Source organism: Pithys albifrons, chromosome 6 (genome assembly GCF_047495875.1).
Source record: "Pithys albifrons albifrons isolate INPA30051 chromosome 6, PitAlb_v1, whole genome shotgun sequence".
NCBI lineage: Eukaryota > Metazoa > Chordata > Aves > Passeriformes > Thamnophilidae > Pithys > Pithys albifrons.
Window position 1 is genome coordinate 7,755,096 of NC_092463.1, and position 24,597 is coordinate 7,779,692.

At 44.8% G+C, this 24,597-nt stretch overlaps 1 protein-coding gene across 1 annotated transcript in view; it reads left to right on the top strand.

The window, feature by feature from the left end:
* The first annotated feature begins 18,530 nt into the window (after positions 1–18,530).
* Positions 18,531–24,597, top strand: part of BRF1 (BRF1 general transcription factor IIIB subunit) — a 179,603-nt gene continuing 173,536 nt past the window's right edge. Inside the window, exon 1 of the mRNA XM_071557365.1 lies at positions 18,531–18,866. Within this exon, the coding sequence (XP_071413466.1) occupies positions 18,680–18,866 (187 nt within the window). The 5' untranslated portion in view covers positions 18,531–18,679. The remainder of the gene's footprint in view (positions 18,867–24,597) is intronic.

Sequence of the window (24,597 nt, forward strand, 5' to 3'; positions counted from 1 at the left end):
ACCAGGCCCACTGGATCTGTGGACTGACATCCCGGTGCACTTGTCCTTGCACAAGCACTTTGCTTTGTCTCAGCAAGGCAACAGACAGTGTATGGAGCCCTGGAAAGAGGACGAGGGCAAGGTGTCCTTTGCCACAGAGTTGCTGCAGGACAATGCAGACTGTGGTATGTGCTAATAACTGGGGTATGTTATTAGTGCCTGGGGCAGAGATTTCACAGAGTTGTGCAGACTTGTGTGGTGGGCCCAGGATGACAGGAGAGGACCCAAGGGTGGAGCACCCACTCACGTAGGCAGCAAAGCTCCTGGGTGCAAACAAGACTTTTGTGCATGGCCATTTACCTGCAAGGTCAGGGTCACTGCAGAGAAGAGGAAGCTCCGAGAAACTATGGGTGCTGCTGCTCAGAAACAGTCAATGAGCTACTCAGACTGAGAGATGTTCAACATGCTTTGTTTGCCTCTCTGCAGATTCAAGGCAGGTGCCTCACAGGCTCCTTGGGGCTGCTTTCTCACAGTGAAATAGTGAGAAACAAGTGACTGCTTTTGTCACACCGTTTTCCTTGGAAAAAAGGCAGCTCTGGACCTGGCCTGGTCTCAGTTACTTCTGTCTCCACCTAGAACATGCTGCCTGGCTCACTCCACAGGAGTTTCCTGATAAAACCTAATGGTCTTAGTGAGCCCATGGTTTAAAGCACTGTGATCAGCAGCCGAGAGCTCAGCCATGGCTTTGGGTCTAAGTTTTCTGTGGTAATCTAACAACAACCTTGAACTTTCAGAAAAGATTAAGAAATACCTTGAAGTTCAGATCCTTTAGTCAACAGAGTCCTTTCCAGGGCTGCCTTCTCAGGAGTATCTGCTTCTTCTGTGGTAATGTGTGTCTAGCACAGGGAGCCCATGCGTGTTTCAGCATGTAAGCAAGACCTGGCAGCCTTTCACACATGACAGTGAGTCATTCTTGAGCAGGAGAGAGTGAGTCAGAAAGGGCAGTTGACAAGCTTTATTTATCACTCTCCTGTTATTTGGCCCAGGAGAATCTTACCCTGAAAAACCCACCCTTGTTAATGACAGGCAGAGCTCAGACTTGTATCATATGACTACTGGCCTTTTTTCCCCCCTAGGCTTTGCAGGCAGTTTCATATCAGGAAATCACTGCAGTTGGCCATTTCCGTGAATTTTTATTTTTAAAGAGGTTCTGAACATACCAGCTATATTGGAATAACTTGCTTGAGCTAGGGTTACCCTAAAGAGAACAAACTCAAATACCTCTGATGAAAAGAGCCTGGAGGGGATTCTGTGCAAGAGCATTTGTAGAGTTCCCATTTACTTTCTTCTCTTAGGGCTGCTTTGCTAAGAGCCTAATTGAATGGTGCTAGCACAGCCCAGTGTCTTGACTGCCTTTTGATTATGATTCTGCCACTCACAGGCTCCATATAGGGTGTGTCAGGCTTTCCAGTGTAAGTATCTATTTTCAGAAGTTATATGACTCTGTTGTAGAAATACATGCCAAGCAGAAAGTTGGCAGCAAGTGTTGCAACTCAGATATGGAAAAAGAGGCAGAGAAAAGAAAAAAAATCTGCCTGATGATTAATTAAGGAACTCTGCCCTTTGAGGTTTGAGGCTTTGCAGCTGGAAGAGAGGTGGCAGAGTAGCATGGGTAGCCAGCTGGATTTGGGGTGACCATGATGTGTCATTGAGGTACAGAAGGCAGCAAAGTGAGCTCAAGTACATTCTGCTTATGCTGCAGGTGGCTTTGGAGCAGCAACACATGAAGACAGCACCCACTGTGCTCAGCAAGTTCTCTGTGAGCCGGTATGGCAGGACCTGGGGGTCTTGCAGGTTCCTTGTCTTTGGTCTCTCTGGTTCAGTTCTGTTCTTCTTGTCCTGTTAGGAGCCAGTGCCTGATACTCAGGGAATGCTCATTTTCTGTCAAGGAGAAACAGGCCCAAACCAGCATTTTGTCATAACGAGATTTATCCAATTTTGCTTGGAATCATACAGATATTTTAGTACCGTTAAGCTCCAGTGAGACCAGTGAACTAACACTTCTTTATATGTTAAGAAATGTGGCTCTTTTTTAACTTCCAGACAAGTGGGCTCTCACTGGGTGCAGCAGTGGTGAAAGATGTCATCGTGTTTTCTTGTCCCACCAGTGTTTCCTTTCTGCCTGGGGAGAAAATATTTTTTAGTCCATCCATTTAGTTCCCCTCTCAGATAGGCAAAGCACTCCATGACTCTTTGACAGGGTATTAAAGATGCTTCTTGCTGCTCCTGCTTATTCTGTGGCTTGTCTCCCTTACCCTCTCAAAGCCAAAGCTGCACCTACCTACCTACCAATCAATCATCTTTCCACTCAAGGAGGACCAGTAGCAGCTCCTCTGTACAGACAGCAGCACCATCACCTCACTTGCTCCTCACCTGGGAGTGGGTGTGCTGCTTGTGTTGTGTGTTTACCTGCAGGTGTGCTGGGGGAAAGAGCAGCTGTCAAACTGGAAACTGCACCAGGAAGTGATTTGCAGTAGGAAGAGAGGTTGTCAGTCTGGGTTTCATTAAAATCTGGATTTCCTCCCTTGGTTTGAGTGCTTCCAGATGTTGTTGATATGTTTTCCTGCTCTGGCTGGGACTATGACTTTCATCTTGTAAACAAACTGCACTGGAAGCACCATGTACCAGTTACAGTTCCTGTGGATCAGACTAAATCGTAAATGTTTGCAGTGAGATTTTTTTACAGCTTGAAGCAGAGAAACCAGACTGTAATTTGCAGAATTTCAAGATGTTCTTACTCTAATTCTTCTTCTATATGAAAGAGAGCATACTAAGGTTAAAAGAACAGGCTTTCCATATTCTGTCACTTGTCACAGCCTTTCTGTTTGGAAGAGACACTGCTAATATAAATATAGTGCTTTTCTTCCTCTGATCTTGTGTTTTGGTTTTTTTTGTTGTTGTTTTTCTTTCCTTTTTTTTTTTTTCAGAAGGGTATACAGAGTCTTTTCGCCTTTCTTTGAATACAACAGAAACAAACAAAAGAACAAAACAAGTAGTTTCTGGACACACATTCCCAAGTCTGCTTGTCCTGACAAGGTCTGATCTCAAAGGGGTTCTCCTCGCCGTGGCTCCTTGCTTTTCTCTGTCCCATGTCAAGCCAACACAAGCACATCAGCCATGACCATGTCTGGGCAAGCAGAGAAGTCCCTGACTTTGTGAATGAAATGGAAATTAGATCTTTGAGAGAGGGCTTCCACTGTTCATCTGTCTTTACTACATTGAAAAGAATAGTTATTCTTTCTACTGAACCTGGCAGAGTGTGCATGACGTGTTTGTGACTGTAATGGGATGTGTGGGGATTGTGGATTAAAGCCTTGCCCCAAGACTGTTATTAGCATTTTTCAGTGTAATAATGAAGAGATGAAGGTGCACCATCTAATTGAGGAGTTTCAGCAAGTCATCTCGAGACAGTGTCCAGATCTCTGTATTGATTGGACTGGAAGACACAGTGTTGCAGACCTGGATAGGCAAGGGACTGACCCACCCATTGTTCCTTTGTACCCATAAGCTATAAGAGATCCAACAGCTGAAGTGCTGTGCTGGATGGAGACCTGCATTTTAGAAGGAGGAAGGTGAAATGTGGAAGAGGCTTATGCTCTGCACAGAGAGGAGCAGCTCAGATCCAGGGAATTCTGCTGTGGACTGTGTGATGGCCAGGAGCAGAGGGAAGGCCAGCATGGGTAGCATCATGGTAGGTACTTGCCACAGATCACCTGGACAAGAAGATAAAATAGATGAAACCTTCTCTAGACAAGTGGAAGAAGTGTCACTGTTTCAAGCTCTAGCTTTTATAAGATCTATTGCCTGACCTGAAGTCTGCTGGGTAGGAGACACATTAGGACAGTAGCAATCCAGAACCCTGGAAGGGGTCAGGGATGACTTCTTGAAAAGATGCTGGCCAGGCTGAGTAGGGAGATGCTGTGATTGATTTGCTACTCACAAGCAAGGAAGGAATAGTTGGGGGTTTTATGGGCAATGGAAGCCTTGGAGAGACCAAGAAGTGGTAGGATATAAGATCATGAGGAAGCAGAGAAAGTTGAGTAGCAGGATAACGACTCTGTGTGTGTGTGTTCAGAAGAGCAGACTTTGGCTTGTTCAGAGAACTAGTAAGCAAATTCTCATGGGATATTGCCGTGAAAGGGACACACAGGGTTAGGTGATCTTCAAAGACCATCTCCTCAAAGCCCCAGAATGATCCATTCTGCCATGCAGGAGGTTAAGCAGTCAGGGCATGAGGTCAGCTTGGGTGTACAGAGGAATATTGACTGAACTCGCACATAAAAAGAAAACACTTAATAGAGGGAAGCAGGGACAGGCAATCAAGGAGCAGTGCAAACCTACACAGGCAGGCAGGGATGGGATTAAGAAAGCCAAAACTGAGCTTCAGCTGATAGCTGGTGATGATGGGAACTGCAACAGGGAGGGCTTCTACAGCTACCTTAGCAAAAAAAGGAAGACCAAGAAAATCTGGATCCACTGCTGAACAGGGCAGACCTAATGATGAAGGACACACAGAAGTCTGAGGTTTGCAGCATTTAATTTCCCTCAGCCTTTACTGGCAGCATTTGCTCCCAGGCATCCATGTCTAATGCCAGGGCTTGGAAAACAGAGGTACTACCCACAGCTGAAGAGGGTCATGCTGGGATCACTTAAGTCAGCTGGAAATACACAAATCCATGAGACCAGATAGGATGAAGCCCAGCTGGGCACAAGAAAGTAAACTGTCAATAGTGAGGGTTTTCAGGCACTAGAGCAAGTTGCCTGGAAAGCATCTGCAGTTTCTGTTCTTGGAGGCTTTCAAAAGCCAGCTAGATGAGGCCTTGAGAAACCTGTTTCATTAAGAAGAAGATTGCACGAGAGTTCTGCAGGAGTCCTTCCAACTTAATTTTTTCTATGATTCTCAATAAACAACTGAATGCAAACTAAAGATCCCCTGGAAACGTACCTTAAATTGTGCAACATTGAATGTAGCATGTCCTAAATGCTCCTCAATTCTGAAATCACTCAGGAGACAGGGAATCTAAAGGAGAGGGTAATAGTGTTGGTCCAGGGACTGAAGCTGCTAGAAAGAGCCTTAAACTGTGGTTGTGAGGATTGACAGGGTTTAAACAGTGTTTTCTGCTGTTCCACTCTAATCTTTCACCCTTAGGTGTGCTGTGGGGACTTCAGGACTTCCTGCCCTGAACCTCCCAGTGTTCACTCAGTGTGTTGGTGTCACACTCTCCAAGGACTTCATGAGCCCTTAACAGATCACTCTCAGGTCTGTCCCTAACAGATCTTTCAAATAAGACCCCTGTCTGGGCTGAGACCTTCCTGAAGACTGAGTTAACATCAACATGGCCAACTGTGGTAGCTCACAGTGCATCTGTTCTTCTTTCACAGGGCTGACAGAGCTTACAGCAGCAGTGCAGTGCAGGGAAGGTCTTGCCACTTAGGAGTTACCAGCACACAAGCTCTCTGAAACACACCCCAGGCAGACCTTGGTGTTATTGTTATGTTTTACCTTGTCCTTGAAAGGTTCCTGCTTCAGATGTTGCTCAGCTGCTGGTTCGGCAGGTTGGTACACACAGAAGGGCTACTGTAACTACTTCAGGTTTAATTTCAATTTAATCAGTGTTTTGGATATGTTAACATTTTTTATTTCAACACTATTTCAGAAGAGTTTTGTTGGAGGCTACTTAATCCTCTGGAGACTTCTGGTTGGAAGCACAAGGAGTTTTTCCAGGGCTATAGCAACAGATTGTGTGTCTGGACAAGCGAGACACTCCATCCCCTGCTGAGTACATGGAGCTATGAATGCCCTGGAGCAAAACTCAGAACATTTCTGAAGCTTTTCTGTGGATGATGAAATTCTGGGGAGTAAAACATAATTTTGCAGTAAGGATACAACTTTGAACAGGACAAATATACCTATTAGCAATGAAATAGACAATTTACATCATCTCTTTGAACAGTAGCCCTTCTGCTTGATGCTGAGTCTGAACTGCAGTCTGATGACAATTCAAGTGTCAGTCCCATGTGTATCTTTTAGAAGTTCTTTGGAAAGGTGAGAAACATTGCTGAGAGCATATCTACATTAAAACAATGGATTTCTATGCAATTCTACATGTTCATTTCCAAACAAGGATCGATTGACGTGTTACTGTGTCCTTGGCATGAGTAGATTTAACATAAAATCATTGAACTGTATTATTTTTTAGTTTTATACCTCCTCTCCACAGTCAGAAATACTTGAATATTGTGACTAGAATAGCACTCAAGAGGGTACATTGTGTTCAAAGAAGGCAAAACTGATGTATGACACTGAGCAGAGGGTTGTGGCAAAGCAGGAAAATCATGTAAAATATGAGATTCTAGCTATAATATCAAGAGTAATTTACTGCTTAAGTGGTCTTACAGGTAATGCAATAAGCACTGCAGGATAAGAATGGTTTCTGTATTTTTTTTTTAATTGGAAAAGATCGCTGAAAGATTCCTTTCAAAATAAACATCATTGTTCCCAGGAGAGCAAAACAGATGAGCTGGCTCTGAGTTCTGGATTTCTCCATAATCTAATTTAAAACAGAACAAAGGAAAAAAGGAATCATTGGAAGAGCAACTTGTTAATGAACGTAGAGAGTAAAGTAATTCAAGTATTGAGGACATTTACAAACACCATTACTAATGCCAAAACATTGGTTTGGCTTTTCAATGAGTTCTAGATGTGAATTTTTGTCAGTTACACTGAAGGTCAGAAACTTGTCCATATGTTGTATTTTGATAAGATACTTCTCTGTAGTTTCATGTTCTCATCTGAGGCATCATCCAAGTCAAACTTGTCCCTGATGAATAAATATCAATGGAGTCACATGCCAGGAGTGTAGCCCTTTCAGTACTCATCTGTCTAGATTGGTCCAGTTTGCAGAACTGACCCCTGACTCTCACTCAAGCCACTCACTGTGACAAAACATGAGCATTACAGACCTGTCACATCCTTTTCTCCCCTATTCTGTCACAAGTACCCACAGGCCTTCCTATCCAAACTGGTGAGATACGTTCAGGGGAATTGGCTTAACTCAAATCTTTTTGTCATGCTTCTCCTTCTCAATGAGATCAGCCATTTGTATGTTTTAGTTCACTTGTGTCATCCATGAACCTTGTCTGGGGGTAGAAAGCAGGGCTGAAACCCCCAAATGGGGCCCTGTGAGAGGGGGCTGCTGAAGAGACCCTGTGGCTACAAGGGAGGGAGAGAGAGGAGTCCATATGGGTGCTGGTAATTTTGCCTGGGATCTTCACAGCTCTGAGAATGTTGGCAGATGTTGGATATGGAGCACTGCTACTCACAGTGTACTTACAGGTGGGTCCCAGCTTGTCAGTTTCATCATCTTGGAGTGACAGAGGATCCCCATGTGATTTCTGAAGTCACATTTGCTTTTTGCCTTTCAGGGGAAGACAAGTACCCTGGCTGGAAACAGCCACTACGAGACAGTCAGTGGAAGGTACTTCCAGTGAACAGCATGGAGTTATTCTGGTCTCTCACAATGCACTACCTTTGCTATTTTATCCCCGAGTGTCTTTTCTAGCACTGTGTTTATTTATACTCACACAACCATAGCCCCCTCAGTGACAATGTCAGTAATTCTCAATGCAATGGCATTTGTAGTGGTGAGCAAAAGGCAGGAACTGGTCACCATCCAGAGTGGCAGAGTGTCCACTGACAATGGCAATATATCACAGAGAACTTGGGAATTCTTGGCTTGCTTTCATCTGGGAAAGGAATGGAAGGAGGGAGGTGGAGCTCAAAATGGCAAGATGCAAAGACATCCCTACAAAGGCTTAGTGGTTTTGCATAGAGAATTAAAAATGTTTTACAAATAATCAAGTAGGTTTATAGAAATCTGGAGATTTATGTCAAAAATTTCTCATCTTTACAAGGCAAAGCTGTTAGCACTGCACTTTTTAAAGTTATTTCCTGAGGTATCCCAGCTTAACTTAGTCAATTCATGCTCTAGTAATGGTATTTCAGTTAGGAAAAAGGGAAATTCATTCTGTCAAAAAACTTGTCATTTTACGCTCTTTAGGAAAGAGGTGATTCTGTGAGAGTGCAGATTCAACATACTCAGCTATTATTTACATCAAAGAAATGAGCTGATCCTTTTGATGACCTCTGAAAAATGAAACTTGATGTGTTTGAGCAGAGCATTTTAAAGGTTTTTTAAAATCCTATTTGATAATATTATGTAATAATCAAGGCACACACAGCATCTGGACCTGCATGTTCTGTTGGCAAGTGTGCCTGCCTGTTTAGAGGGGCACAAGTTTCCTGGCACTGATGAGAGTGATACCTCAGGGCTTTTTGAGGATTAAGCCTCAGTTCCCTGTGGTGACATTCTCCATAAAGGTCAGTTAGCATTTCTCTTGTCCGCTGTCAAATTCACTGACACTGAGCCCCTCTCCTTTGCAAGAGATGATTCAGACCTTGGAATATGCCCTTGACTAAGGAGCTATTTTGGTTTCAGAACCAGCTGTTTCTCTGGCGCAAATTGGTGTGGCTCTGATTTAAGCCAAAGGAGGTGAGTTGGCTTTGACAGCCTTAGCTGGTTTGCCAGCATATCTGTTTTGGCAAACCCTTCCAGCAGAAGCACAACTTACATTCACAAGAGAGTGCTTGGAGTGGCAGCTTTGATTCCAGCTCCCTGCATGAAGGGATGCAGAGAGGCAGAGGATACTTGGCTGATGTGGCAGTGCCAGTACAAGGCTTCAGCTGTCGTGGCTATGGGTGTTTCTTTTGCAATCATGATGGAAAAGGCTAGTCTGGCAAATCCTTTGAGTGTGGGCCAGGCCTGAGGACCTGGCTGCATATTTAGATGTCCCTTAGCATCATTTTTATTCTGTGTGCTGAAAGATCTGTAGGTTTCTCTGCTCAGCATTATCTCCTTGATGTGAGGTCTCTTAAACCATTCTCTCCCTTCTCTCCCAGCCCTCTGTGCCTTCCCAGTGTGCCAGCTGCAGTGCCATGCTGTCAGTCATGGCTTTGCCTTCCTCCCATGCAGGTCTGTCCTCCATACAGTGCTAATGGTACTGGCAACTCCACAGCAATCCCTGTCCCCCCAGATCTACTCCACACCATCTGTGACACCTCATCCCTCTCCTCCTTCATGCTCAAAGAAATATCTCTCTTGGTCTGTGTCTCCATGTAAAATAAAGGAGAGACAACTGAAAATGAGTGGGCAGCTTTAATTAACAATGTCTCCATTGTATATCTGGCTAGCTTGAGGCCAGCAATATCTGGTGGGTAGCCCAAAGTCATAAAACAGTCTACATCAGAACTGCATTTATGTCGTGTTTTCCTGAATCCCAGACCCTTATCTTAGTCATTAGAGCGCCTATAACAGCTCTTTTCTATACTTCTCCCTGCATGTACTAATGAGTATTTCTCCTTCCATATTTAACAGCTTCAGTCATGAACTCTTACTTATGTACTCAGATGCAGTCCGACAAATCCATGTTTTCCCTTTACTAAAGCAATGGAAGCATATACTTGTGATGACATTTGGCTTCTTCATTTAATGGACCATGAAAGATTTTCTGTTGCTGCATTTTCCTTAGTTCTTGAAATTAGCACTGAGACAAGTCCACTTGTGTGACATCTACTGATAAATTGGATCATGAATGTAAAATCCAGACTTCTTACATCAGTCTGAACATACCAGACATTCTCTAGGTCAATATTTGGAAAAAGCTATCACAGGCAGCTCACGGGGCAGGATTGGATTTAATACATATGACTTATACTCTAGTTTTAGTCTAGGAATATCTCAAGCATGTATCAGTGACTCATTTATTAAAATATTGAATCTTGAAGCAAGGAAATTATCTTGCTGATTGTGTTTCTGTGCTTTCTAGTATGTGTCATGGAAAAAACTGGCTATCATGCCAGACTTTGCCTCCAAGGAAGGTCATATTCCTTTAGCACCTGTTGATTAACACAATACCTGAAACTCTCTTCCTTACTTTTAATTATTAAGCATGATTGAAACCTCTGTGGGTATTTCTAATAGTTGCTGGAATGCTGAGCTATTTACTTGTTGTATCCTGCTGGGCTAGAAGAACCCAGCAGTAGTCATTTGTTTACATTCAGATTCTCATTCTGATGAAGTTTTCCCCAGAAGACTCCACAGCTGGAGGGTGTTGTATCTGCTGATCCTGACCAGTGCTGCCCTGCTTTTCCAGACATCCTCAGGGCTGCCTGGTTTTTGTCATTTCGGTCTCTCAGGGCCTTTTCTAGTACAGAGATAATCAAAGCCTCTTACACCCAGGAGGAAATGTCAGTTAGGGGGATTAGGTGACAGTGACAGGCTGAAGTGCGAGTGTTGTGGATGGTGGGAGACTCTGATGGGTCATGGTCCCATGGCAAATAACAGATTGAAAGCAATGTATGAGCTACCCAGTGGAATTGCATGGAGCTAAATGACTCCTGCCAAGCCTGGCTTTCTCTCCAAGACCCCACCGGGCAGAGCTGGCTGTCCCATGGATCGTGGTGCAGGAGGGCAGCCAGGAGGAAGGAAAGGGGCCATGGTGTGGTACCCAGGGTGGGTATGTGTGCTATGAGCTCGTCTGCAGAGGGGTTTGGCCACCAAGGTCTCACCTTCAAGTCCCAGGATTTGATGGACTGGATTGGATTAGGCTGATGAAGACATGCAAGGGACCCAGAGTAAGCCATGCCCTTGTGGATGCTGCATGTCAGCATCTCCCCCAGGTCAGTAAAGGAAAACAAGAGCTCTCTTGATGTGGAGAATTGGTGTCTCAAGTCAGTTACATCAACTGTCCCAGCTCCAGGCATGTTGTAGCAGAAATGCAGCATTTCAGCAATGCTGTTCAAGCTTCATGGCTTTTCAAGAGGACTGTCAAAGCAGGCCAGTGCTGTTTGCACTGCAACTGAGTGAAAAATGGTGTGCAGGGAACATAAACCAGCAGGCTAGGATTTATTTCTGGACTGGAAATAGAACATTTTGCCTTGTGATTTCCCAGCTTAAACTTTATGTGGACATTGCTCAATTTTTCTTATTATTGTTATAATTTAATTGTGGGATATACTCTTTGGAGACAACCAAACAAACTGAAAACAAAACACCACATCAGCCTTTCAGTTCTGTTATTCAAAAGAAAATTTGTTAGCAGGATATGTGCACTTATTAAATTAGAATGTTTATTAGTTGCTCATTTAGTCCTTCAACTATGAGAGGAAGTTTTCTCTTTCTCTTCTTTCCCAACCTGATTCTATCTGGCAAAGCTGATAAAATCTCACTTTTAAACTGCAATTTCTCCTCCTGTTTTTAGCAGACTTGATGGTTGCAAATGAAAGGTGACCACGGAGGGAGTGGCTAAAGCATCATTGCTGTGCAGGCTGATGATTATTACTCATGGTATATATTGAGAAAGGCTCTTCATAATTTTATATGCCATAAAAATAATTTGGTTTTGCTCTGAGTCCACTGAATTGCTGTTTCAGCTGGATATTTGTTGCATCTTGCTGAATTACAACATCTTTTGTCATCTGGATAGTATTTCTGTAGCAGGGGTGAGAAGTCACAGCAGTAGCTCTAAAGCTTTATTAGGAAGAAAGTTCTATGGTTACTGTTTAGCATGGGGTAGACTAGGAAGGAAAGACAGTTTATTTGTTAGAAATGCCAACGCTATAATTATATTCTTTTTTTGGACATCCTTTCTACTTACATCATTTATAAAGGCCCTTTCAGGAGGGGTTTTATGTAAAATACCATAGGAAAAAAGTATAGGAACATCCTCTTCTAGCTTTTCCTTCCAAAGGAAAACATAGTAGTTGAGCTTTACATTTTCTGAAACGCTGTATGCATGTGGCTGTGCAACTGAACGTGCTTAGAGCTCTCTGAAACACTTCTGATGCTGCTATAAATATACTTTACTAACAACTTGCATTATTGGCAACATTATTGTCTACTGTACTCATTTCAAAAATAATGGTTTTGTGTAATTCTCAGCAATATGATACAAACATAACCCCTGTAATGAAAACTGGCTCAAAAAGGGACTGAAGACCTCATTGTTCAGTCGAATACATAATCTGCTGACTGCTCTGTTCAATTTGGGCTTCAGACTGTAAACTCCTGGGTCAGGTTTTTTATAATCTTGATGTGAGCCGACTGATTGAAGCACAGACAATGGAAGGGCAAGCCAAAGGCTCCAGATCTTACTGGCATATTGTTATATCAGATTCCCTCTTCTAATTTACTGGAAAAATTATGTGTTTAATTCATAAGATGGGGAAGAAGAACTCAGAACTGTGATTTTAGTGGGGACAGGTGGTAGCCTGAATCTCCAGCACCTGGAAACAGCCAGCCAAGAGATGTGAACCAACTGATCCTCCCTGGGTCGTGCTAATTCCCAGACCTGTCCCTCACTCACACCATCAGTGCTGCAGTTCCCAATGCCAATGAAGAAAGGTGACCTGTAAAAGAGAGAAGAGAGAGATGATCCAGCCCTTTGTGAGTAAAGTATAGATGGGCATGGCCATGGTGACAGCATTTCCCCTCTGTGCTACTGATGTGGTCTTTTTCTGAAGAAATGGCAAGATTTACTGCTTTGGTGATGGATCCTCTTTTGCTTCTGGAGGTTTAAGAAACTTCCTACCTTGGGGTGAGAGTGGGGAAGGCAAGATGTGGCTTGCACTGCACTAGAATCTTTCTCTTACACTACTTTCTAATTTAAAAAAAATAAATTATGTACTCACTGAGACCTAAACTGATTATATATGTCTCATTTTGAAAATTGTGGCAGACTTTACCCTTTTCATAAATCTACGTATAGAGAAAATAATTAAATTAAGTGATTTCTTCCTTTTTTTTTTTTGGTAGTTTAGTCTGACTCAAATTATTGGTATGAAACAGCTTCAATTAGTCCAAGCTTTTTTTATGTCTGCCCTCCGAAAAATGTTATTTGTCTTATTTATTCAACTAATTCAAACTAGGAAACCTGCCAAATTCTTGAAAATTCTCCAGTTATGGGAAATTATTATACTGTGACTTCTCTAAGTCTAATGGTGATTTTATTTAGCCTGCTCATAGCTTTGGTGGAGGACAACAACTTGCAGTATTGACTGATGGTTTCTTTGGCACCAGGTTAACTTGGCATGTTTGAGGTACCTGTCAGAAAAGCAGACAATGACACACAGCTCACTCAAAGGACAATTCTTTGATGTCTTTTATGACCCAAAGAGGAGAGAACTGGCCTCGCCCACAGACATCCTGTACTTATCCAAGCTGCTTCTCCATCATAACTTTCCCTGGTGCTAACGGGCTGTGTAAAGGACCCTGTGTCCCTTACCCTGCTTCCAGCCTTTCTTCCATGCTGGCAAAAGCAGGGGCTTGAGTTTGTCTGGAGCAACATTCTGTCTCTGCAGGTTTCAGGTTGAAGGGGATTGCCAATGGACTCATGACATTATCAATAAAAAATACACATTTTTGAGTATATGTAGTTCCAAATTTGTAAAAACAATAGGAACGATGAGTAAGATGTATGGTTTGCTTCTGCATTTCAGTGTGCAGATCCATCCAGTGCAATGTCTCTGGTTTTTCCCCTTGCACATGAATATCAACATTTAGTGAAAACTTCATTTTCAGGTTGTCTAGAAAAAGTATTTGCACCAAAGTATCCATGCATCAAGTGTGCACACAAAAATGTGTAGCCAGGCATTTCCTCATCTCAGTTCAATTTCTGCTTAATGACTGGAATAGTTCTCTGATGGTAAGTGATGAATCCATTCATGTTTGAATGAACAACTCTCAGAATACAAGAACTGCAGACAAGCAGAGTTGTGTTTTCATAGGAATTGCCTGTAAGCATTGCCTGTGCTTGCATCTCCAAGTGGTGGGGGGCTTCAGTTAATTATTCAGTGCTACTCCTCACCACTGATTATGGCACTAGAACTCAGGATTGCCAACTGAAATGTTTAGGTCCTATTTTAAACTTTTTCATTTGCTACCCAACTAAATTGTGATACACTTCAAAGCACCAGATGTTGTGGATCTTGAAAGCATACATAGATCAAAACCTGATTAAACAGATAAAAAGTCTGCTAGTGAGTATGAGCCTTCAGCTGGAGAATCCTTAAGTTGAAAATTGCTAAAAACTAGGAGGGCACAGCTATTTTTACGTCGCTTGCATCCTTCTTAAAAGCACCCACTGATCAGTCATACATCTTTGAGTGGTGTGTTGGCAGGGGGAGATGTTCTGAGCAAAGTTGCTGCTCACAGCTTCCAGCTGATAAGAGACTTCCTCAAGTGGTGGTGGCTTCTGGGTCTATGTGCTCAATATCCTTGGATTTTCCCTCTGCTAATTTCTTGGCAGATTTTCTAAGTGACAGTATTTGTGCTTTCTACTGTCCTCACATACCAAGAATCGCACCAGACACAGATGCTGGGACAGTAACTGGGAAAGTCATGGGGTCTCTGCCACTTACTCAGGGATTGAGGCTCAGCTGTGAAGTGCTATCTCTGGACAGCACTAATGTGATTTCATAGATGCCAAAATCTTTTCTTCTCATGTTCCCTCCAAAGCTTTTTCAATTAACATTTATTGATGAGCATCATGTAACAATGTGAGGAAATAATTAGAAAAGGCGCAGACAAAAAAATAAAAATAAAAAAGGAGGAAAATACGTGGAAAATCAACTTCGTCTTTTGGAGCATTGCAGCTCCTCGACGATTTCATTTCCTTGGGTGCCCCCTCGTGTCCATCCCTGGTGTAGCCAAATGCTTTTGAACTGACAGACACAAAAAAATGTATCCAGTTGCTATCACCTTATAAGGTTAATTAATTTCGAAATTCTTTGTTCCCCATCTTAGTATCCCTGTGACTCCATTTCTAAAGAATCCGTGTGCAAATCTGCAGGTTGAAAGTTTATGCCTTATCTTGGACAGTCCAAAACCAAAGACGGATTCCTCTGCTTGTGTTTTCTCCAAGTTATGTGCACTTTCAGATCTCTTGAGAGACTTCATCAACACTCCTAGGAATGATTTTAAGGGGAACAATTCCAGCTGAAATGCCAGAGAGTTGGAGATGCTCACAGCAGCTGATCAAATCAAGGAGTTAAACTCTGTGCCTCTAACTGGAAGTATTTCCCCCATGGGCTGGTGTGCTGGGATACTCACTTTGTAGAGGGTTGAATTATGACCAAAAAGACAGAGAGAGTCTTTCCTGTCACATGACACTTAAGTATCTGCTTCAAATAATTATATTCGTAGAAGAGGATCCATCTCTTATGGAAGTAGAGTAGTGTGTCATCAACTTGCTCTGATATATTCCCTGCTGTGCTACTCAGCATTAGCAGGAGCAGAGTAGGATTCCCTCCTATTCCAGTCTGGATTTGTACAGCACATTTGCATTCTTCCTGCTGTTGTAAGAGCAGTAGAAGAAATATTCTAATTATCAAGGCAATGCAAACAGTTCCTCTCTTTGAAACCTCACCAACTGAATGCCAAAAATGCACACCCACAGGTGGGTTGTATTCAAGGCAAGCAGGAAGGAAATCGATTGGTCTGGGCTAACAGCCATCCCCATCACCACTTTTTGGTACACTCAGGAATGAAGATAAGAGATATTAATATGAGTTTGTGAAATGGAAAACAGGTCCTTTCCTCCTCTTAACTCAAAGGGCAAAATAATGTAGGGAATGGAGTTTTGTCAATACAAATTTTTAAGTTATCAATTTTTACTCTCAGGCTTCAGTCATTTTACTGAAAGGTTATTATTTTGGTGGCCTAAGTGAACTGAGTTCATAAAATCATAGACTCACTGAATGGTTTGGGTTGAAATGGAACTTAAAGATCATCTAGTTCCAGCCCCCCTGCTGTGGGCAGGAACACCTTCCACTAGACAATGTTGATCCAAGCCCCATCCAACCTGGCCTTGAAGATGTCTAGGGGTGGGACATCCACAACTTCTCTGAGTGACCTCTGCCAGTGCTTCCCTATCCTCTGAGTAATGAATTATTTCCTATTATCTAATCTAAACCTCCTTTTGCTTTTGGTTTGAAGCCATTCTTCCCTTGTCCTGTCACTACGTGGTCTTGCAAATGGTCTCTGTCCATCTTTCTTGTAGGTTCCATGCAGTTCTGGGTTCAATGTTATTGGTCAAAAAAACTTCAGTTAACCCTCTTGCAAGCGTAAAGGGCAAAGAACATAAAGAGGTGAAAAATTATTTGTATTTTGGCTGGTAGAAAATGGTCCTACAGAAATGTTTTAAATATTTAAGAGGTATTGTATATGAAAGCTTTCATGAGTGGGAGGCAAAGGACTAAAGTCTTCAGGACTGGAAACCCATTTTCTTTCATCAGCACTAACCTGACTTTATAAGAAGATAAAAATTAAAACACACACCCTTCTTCAGTATGACATTAAATGAGGGTTTTTTGGGACAGCAGCTTTGTATTCTGCTCTCACGAGGGCCCTCTGCTGCTCACATTCAAACTGAAACACTGAAACAGCACAAGTAATTTTCAGAGGGATGTAGAACTGTAGTCCTTATGGATCAGGACTATATTAATCTCTACCTAACTAAGGTAAGAAGAAAGTTTTTAATGGAAAGGTATTTCAAAACTTCTTGCTGCAGAATTTCTTGTGTTCATGTTGGTCTCTCTCAGAGGATATCAGAAATTGTTTATTGGGGTATAATTTTCCCATGATATTATCTACATGGTGTATAATTTTGTGAGTTCATGCTTGGCTGCTGTGGCACTCATTACCTCACCAGCAGCAGGAGGAACTTCAGGAAGGAAAACAAACTCCAGAAGCAGAAAGAATCTGAAGAAACCCAAAGTTCTTACTTTTCACAAATGTAATCTTGAAAATTGAATAAAAAGAAAGAAGAAAAACTGTGTATATAGTGGCAAAATATCCCTTACAATAATGCTGTTTTCCATAAGCAAAAGCACAGAACCTGCAAATTTGGAAGCATATGACATAACTCAGGCATATGGAATACTCAGATTTCTGGACAGAACAGTGTAGCTTTAGGATGTGCCCCCGTGTGCTTCTAAATGTGCAAGTCATTTTGTGCCTGAGTTCACAGAGGTCTGTACCTCATACTTGGCTGCACCTGAGTCATTTGGTGGAAGAGATACTGACAGTAGCGAGGTTGTAAGAAGGTGACAGTTTCTGTTTCTGCATTAACTGTGTATTTCAAAAGCTGGCAGATGGAGGTCTGTACAAGCATCCAGCGACGGTAGCTATTCTGATCATCTTCCTTCCCATCTGTGTTATGGTGCTGATTTACTACATGTGGGTTGAGTGTTGAAGTGAGCAATAACTTGGATGAAAATGGAGTTCTTTGATTCAGGAACTGATGTGAGTTAGGACATGAACCTGTTGGAGCAAGTCCAGAGGAGGGCAACCAAGATGAGAAGAGGGAGGGAGCACCTCTCCTGTGAGGAAAGGCTGGGAGAACTGGGATTTTTCAGACTGGGAAAGAGGCAGCTTTGGGGTGACATAATTGTGGTCTTGCAGTACCTTAAGGGAGCCTGCAGGAAAGACGGAGAGGGACATTTTATAAGAGCATGTAGTGACAGCACAAGGGGAATGGCTTCAAACTGAAAGAAAGTAGCTTTAGATTAGATATTAGGAAACAATTCTTTACTCTGAGGGTGGGCAGGTCCTGGCACAGGTTGCCCACAGAAGCTGTGGATGCCCCACCCATGGAAGTGTCCAAAGCCAGGCTGGATGAGGTTCTGAGCAACCTGGGTAGTGGAAGGTGTCCCTGCCCATGGCAGGGGGATTGGAACCAAGTGGTCCCTTCCAGCCCAAACCACTCTGTGATTCTATAATAATAAAAGAGTTCCAAGAGCTCTAGATCTCAGCTTTGCAGGGCTCAAAGGGCTTGCTGAAACTGATCCATTGGGCCTCACAAAATTTTTATTTCACCATCACAGAACGACCGATTAGACTTGATGAACTTGACTGATGCCCAGAGGGCGGTGCGGCACTGGAAGGGGCTGCCCCGGGAAGTCGTGGCTGCCCCAACCCTGGAATTGTTTCCAGGCCGGGGTGGACGGGGCTTTGAGCAAGTCGGTGTGGTGGGAGGTGTCGGGGGCTGCACCCAGGGCCAGGCGCGGGAGCTGTTTGCTGAGCGCCCCGGCCCGGCCGCTGAGGGACCGGGACCGGGCACTGAGGGACCCGGACCAGTCGCTGAAGGACTCGGCCCGTCGCTGAGAGACCGGGAGCGGCCGCTGAGGGACCCGGCCCAGCCGCTGAAGGACCCTGCCCCTCGCTGAGAGACCGGGAGCGGCCACTGAAGGACCCGGACCCCTGTTGAGGTCCCCGCACCGGCCGCTGAGAGACCGGGAGCCGCCGCTGAACGACCAGGACCGCTGCTGAGGGCCCCGCACCGGTCCCTGAGGGACCCGGCCCGGCTGCTGAAGGCGGAGCCGCCGCGGAGGGCGGGGCGGGTGCTCGGCGAAGTCTCGCGAGAGCGGCAGGGCCGCGCTGCTCCCCGTGCCGGTGCCGGCGAGCGAGGCCTGCGCCGAGCCCGGGCCGGGCAGCGCCGGCGGGCGGGGACAGACGGGCGGACCGGCGGAGGGAGGGAGGAGGAGGAGGAGGCGGCTGAGCCCCGTCCCGGTGCTTCGGGCAGGATGCCGGGCGGGCGGGTGTGCGGCGCCTGCGGGTGCGCGGAGATTGAGGTGGACGCGGCGCGGGGGGACGCGGTGTGCACGGGCTGCGGGTCGGTGCTGGAGGACAACATCATCGTGTCCGAGGTGCAGTTCGTGGAGAACAGCGGCGGCGGCTCCTCCGCAGTGGGGCAGTTCGTGTCTCTGGACGGTGAGTGCGGACGGGCCGGGGCGGTGTGTGGGGAGGGCGTCTCGGGCACAGGGAACGGGGTGTGGGGAGAGGGTGTGGAGGGGACAGGGGAGAGGGTGTGGAGGGGACAGGGGAGAGGGTGTGGAGGGGACAGGGGAGAGGGTGTGAGGGGGACAGGGGAGAGGGTGTGAGGGGGTCAGGGGAGAGGGTGTGGGGGCAAGGGACGTGGCATAAGGAAGGGAGTGCTGTGCGGGGCTGTGGGCAGTGTGGGATCAGGGACAGGGCACAGGAGTGAGCGGCCCAGTGGAAAAGGACCTGGGGGTGCTGATCGACAGCAGCTGAGCATGAGCCAGAGTATGCCCAGGTGGCCAAGAAGGACAGTGGTATCCTGGCTTGTGTCAGGAATAGTGGGGCCAGCAGGACCAGGGCAGTGACTGTCCCCCTGGGCTGGGCACTGGTGAGGCTGCAGCTCAAGTGCTGTGTCCAGTTTTGGCCCCTTGGGACACAAAACACGGAGGTGCTGGAGCAAGTCTGGAGAAGGACAACAAACCTGGAGAAGGGTCTGGAGCACAAGTCCCATGAGGAGCAGCTGGGGGACCTGGAGGTGTTTAGCCTGGAGAAAAGGAGGGTGTAGCCAGGTGTGGCTCAGCCTCTTCTCCCAAGCGGAAAGTGACAGGATGAGAGGACATAGCCTTAAGCTGGACATAGTATTAAGCTGCACCAGGGGAGGTTTAGGTTGCACATTAAGATGAAATTCTTCACAGAAAGGGTGATTAGACATTGGAATGGGCTGCCCAGGGCAGTAGTGGAGTCACTGACCCTGGAGGTGTGTAAGGAAAGACTGGACATGGCACTCAGTGCTGTGGTCTGGTTGTCATGGGGATGTGAGGTTGTAGGTTGCACTGGATGATCTCGAGTCTTTTCCAACCTAATCAATTCTGTGGCTCTCTGGGTTCAGGAACAAGGCTGAGGGGGCTGTGGGCAGTGTAGGGACAGGGGAATTCTGTGCCAAAGGGTGGGGTTATGGGGATGCTGCGTGGAGGAGTGTGTGCTGGGAGATAAGGACAGTGTGTAGGGGAAAGGATGCTGTGCAAAGGGGGTACAGGGTTGGTGCATGTGGGACAGGGGCTGTGCAAAGGGGTGTGAGAGGCAGACTGTGGAAAAGTGTGTTGTGCAAAGGAGGGATGTGGATGGTGCATGTGGGAGCTCGTGCTGCACAGAGTGGAAATGGGAGAGTCAGTGCATGGGGAGTAGTGTTGTGTGCTGTGCAAGGTGAGACAGAAATGGGGTAGGGGAGGCTGGGATGAATGGGGGAAAAGAGCTGTGCAGGATGGGAGAGATGCCCTGGGTGTGATGGAGTTACTGCCTGGGTGATTGGAGCTCTGCACTGGGAGGGCAGGTGTGTGAGGAGGTTTGGGGGTCACTGTGGAAGGACTGAGTGTACATGGAATGGGGAGGTAGATGGAGTTATCTGGGGCAGAGGACAGGAGAGGTTGGGTGTTTCATCAATAGAGGAAATAAGTGGAGACAGAGTGATGAAGGACAAGGAAGCTGGAAGTGAAGGGTCAGGAGTGTCCTTCTGTCTGTAGATGGGTTGGGATGTTTGTGTGAGTGCCCTGGAGGATAAGATATGGAAGAAGGCCATGTGAAGAAGACACGGAGTTTGGAAGGGGAGAGAAAATGGGTATGGGGAGGATATAGTGTTTGAAAAGGGAGAGATGAAAATGGGTATGGGGAATGTGTCTGAGGAGAAAGAAACATAAGCAAAAGCTTGGGAATTTAGCGGTGAAACAAGAGGGACTGAGGAATTGTATGACTGTGGGAAAGAAAGAGGAATTGTGGTGGAGAATGCAGCACCCCATACTGAAGTCTGGGAGTTTACTGTAGGCTGGGGTTTGTCTGATGTCATTTCTGTCTTCCAGCTCAGGGTGCTTGCATTACTTTTTTATAGCTTATGAGCAGCTCTTACATCCTTCACTTTTTCCTGTTGTGATGTGGAGACTGCATTTTTAAGGGCTTGTACTGCTTTTTCCCTCCCACCCAAAATCAAGCAGGACAGATGGCGTGCCTGCTAGAGCACATTTTGGGATGCCTTTATCCTACCAAAAAAAATGAAAAGGAGAAGAGAGAGCTGCACCATACTGAGGATTTTCTCCTTCTGGATGAATTGCACTGTACTTTGCTAAGTTGTTTTAAGGGCTCTTTCCCTTTTGTGTAAGCCCTGAGATATTGCTGTTGGCTCATTTTATTTTTGATGGATAGCACATTATTTTTTGATCTTCCATAGCTAATTACCAATTGTATTATCTGTTACATGTTACCTGAAAAAATAAATTCCAGCACCTGTGAAGAGGGATAATCACCCCAAGGACAGGTGTACACTCTAGCATGGCCATGGTGGCTTTTTTTGGCTGGCACAAGGTGTTGTTGCAGGAGCTTCACTGTGTGTTCATATATAGGTGCAGATGCACTTTGGTGATGTTTGTGGGAGTGACACAACAGGAATTTCAGAACAAAGCTGTTTACAGATTTGTTGTTACTGCAGAGATGGGTGAAGGTGAGGCACTGTGAGGGAGGGGATGCACTGCAAAAGATGTGCCCAGAGGTTGTGGATGCCCCAGTCCTAGGGGTGTTCAAAGCCAGCTTGGATGGGGCTTGGAGCAACCTGATCTAGTTGTTCCTACCCATGGCAGAGTGTTGGAACTAGATGGTCTTTAAGGTGCTTTCCAACTCAAACTATTCTGTGCTTCTGTGAGTATGGGTCCTGATGTGAGTGGCTGATGCTGGTGCAATTCTTTGTTTCAAAACAGATGCTTCTGTTACAAATATTTAATTTTTCTTGACTTAAACTGAGTGATGGAAGCTAATCTGAAAAGTTGTATTTGTGCTGCAGCAACAGTGTCTTCATGATGTGTGCTTGTCTATGTGTGTGTATGACACTGATTTAAGTCCTTAGAAATGGGGAGAAAAGTCCTTTCCTGTATAAGAAAGACTTAGTATTTTTAGGTGTTATGCTGGGCAGAGAATTTCCAAAGGAGTGTATATTTCTTTCTAAGTCAGAAAACATGTGCTGAAAGCATTTTCTGATAAGTTACATCTTTCATCTTTCTGATTACATTAACAGGTTTCCATCAAAGTTCCCTGTTTTTAACACGTTTTCCTGTTCTCTTTGTCAGGTCTTTGGGTCTGTGGCCCTGAGGGGTCCCTTGTGTATGAAATGCCTTGGGCTGAGACTTCTTGGGCTGCAGGTCTGGTGATCTCAGGCAGTCCTAATGTGTGGATTATTTTCACTGACAGAGGTGTCTGGGCTGCTGTTTTTGAGCCCCTGGCTCGTGGTCAGTAGGGCTGGGTAACTTGGAGAACGTTGTGTAGTATTTCCAAGGGATGAGAGATAACAGGTTCTCTGTTGCAGGGCTGGGAGTTGAACAGGGCTCTTTGTGGAGTTCAGAGCTTCTGGTTGCGAAACAAGATTCCCCAAATCCTTCCAAGATCCGCAACTACTTCTATTTGTGTGCTGATACATGTTGAATAGTTTTAGATGCCTTTATTAATAATTTTTTCAACTTCATCATAAAGAAGTAAAAGGGAACGGAAAGGTACTGTTGGTGATTTCTCTTTGGTACATGTAGAAAAACCTTTTATGTTGCCAAGTTGCATATTCGGATTTCAGAATCTTGCATCTGTGCTGAAGGAGGAAGAGAGTCCTGCATTTCTCTATATTAATACAGGGTGGCCTGTCTAGATCATGCCAAGTCCTTGCTAATAAGTCCGGCAGAATCACTATAAAACATGGGAAATACCTTATTTTATTTTCTGAGGGTTGGAGGAAGCTGTGAGATCACAGTTAAATATTCCCAGGCAGTATTTACACTGAGCTGTTACTGAGCTGGTGCAGACAGCCACAGCCTCAACACTGGTGCCTTTCACAGAGAAGTTTGGTGTAAGTGAGCATTTTCTAGGGCAGGTGTGAGTCTGTTTCTTTCCATTGTCTTGAAGGTTTGAACCACTGAGCTTTGGTGTACTGAGAAAGTGTGGGCTTGTGCTCAGCTGTCAGTGAGAGGTTTTGCTTTGCTGCTGCATGAAGGTTTGGGAAAACTCAGGCTAGGAAGTCTGTTGGAAAAAAGGGTAGAATCATAGAATCATTTAGGCTGGAACAAAGACCTTAAATGTCATCAAGTCCAATCGTTAACCCAGCACTGCCAAATCCACCACTAGACCTCGTCCCTGAGTGCCACATCTACAGGATGAGCTGACAAAGTAGCAACAGTGAAGGGCAGATGAGGTGTCTGTACAGGTAGATATGGGGTAACAGTGGTTTTTGCAAAATGGCTTGGTTTGCAGATCCTTTAGAGCTTTCTAAGGAAGTTGGTTAGTGCGCAAAGCAGAGGGTTGGATTTTCAAAAGAAGGTCAGCAAGATCCTTCACCAGAAAGAAGCTTTTATAGAATCTGAGCTGTAATGGGTAAGGGAAAGTCCTTACAGACCCGAGTAGCTCCTGAAATGACAAGAAGTGTGGTCTAGAAATATGTCTCCTGAAGGAGGAGATGCCAGTGGAATTCCACAGAATCTGGCTGATGATCTGGAAAATTGGTGAATGATGAGTTAATGAAGTTTGCTAACAACACTAAATTATTTGGGGTATTAAAGGTTGTAGAAGGACCTGTTGCTTTCAGTAGCTACATAGTAAGGTAGCAGATGGGATCGAGAGGTGCTGTGAGGGTAGGATGCTTCTTATTCTACACGTGAGGTGGCTTCTTCTCCATCTGGACTAGCTGGGATAACTTGGGAAGGAGATCCCTGGGTCTTAATGGATAGCTCTGCAGAAAGATCTAGTTCAATGTTGATTCAGGGGAATGTTGAGAGTTAGCAGGAAAAGAGCATGTACAGCCGCCGTGAGGTACCCACAGCAGTACCTTGGACTGGAGTGCTCTGTGCAGTTCTGATGCAGTTCTCTCCCCTTCTCAAGAAGTAGCCTAACAGAACTGGAAAAGATAAAGAAAGGACAATGGAGTGATTAAGAGGAGAGCTTCTTGAAGAGGTTCTCAACTACAGTGAGTGAATAGACTCAGCCTCTTTAGGCTGGGAAGGGGATGATTGAATGGGGCCATAGCAGAGGTCTGTAAAGGCAATAGAATTACACAGCAAGGATGAGCAGCTGCTCAGTGCCACATAATGCAAAAACTTGGGAGTGCTAACAAATCTAGCAGCTAGCTCATTTCAGACATAGTGAGTGGGAGATTCAGAAGCTTTGGGAGGTTTTGTTTGGTTGGTTTTGGTTTTTACAGAAAAAGACCCCCCATGTGAATCTGAAGTTGTCAGTGTTAAAAGTTTATGTGAGTTTAGAATGATTGGGAAAACAGAATAAAAATATGCCGTGGCCATTAAAAAATACATTATTTCTGGCTTGGGAAATTCTTGAGCCACTGGTCAGTAGACATTTGGAGATCATGACAGAACTATCACAACAAGCTTTCCTCCTGTATTTTGTGTTCACTTGCGTAATAATGGATTTTCCTGTTCAGAGACAGGATATTGGTCTAGGTAGTCCTTCAATCTGATTTGGCACAGCCATTCTTTTGAGTCTTCACAACATGTCCTTTGAGCTTTACAGAGATGCTTTTTAGGGTTTTGGCCATTCTTTTAACACTGGTCTAGAAAGTGGGGTAGTGGTTTGGCAGCATAAAGTGTAGGTGTCCCTTGGTATTAATAATGGGGTTTTTTAGCCTGTGTTTTGGAAAGTCGTGAGCACAAAA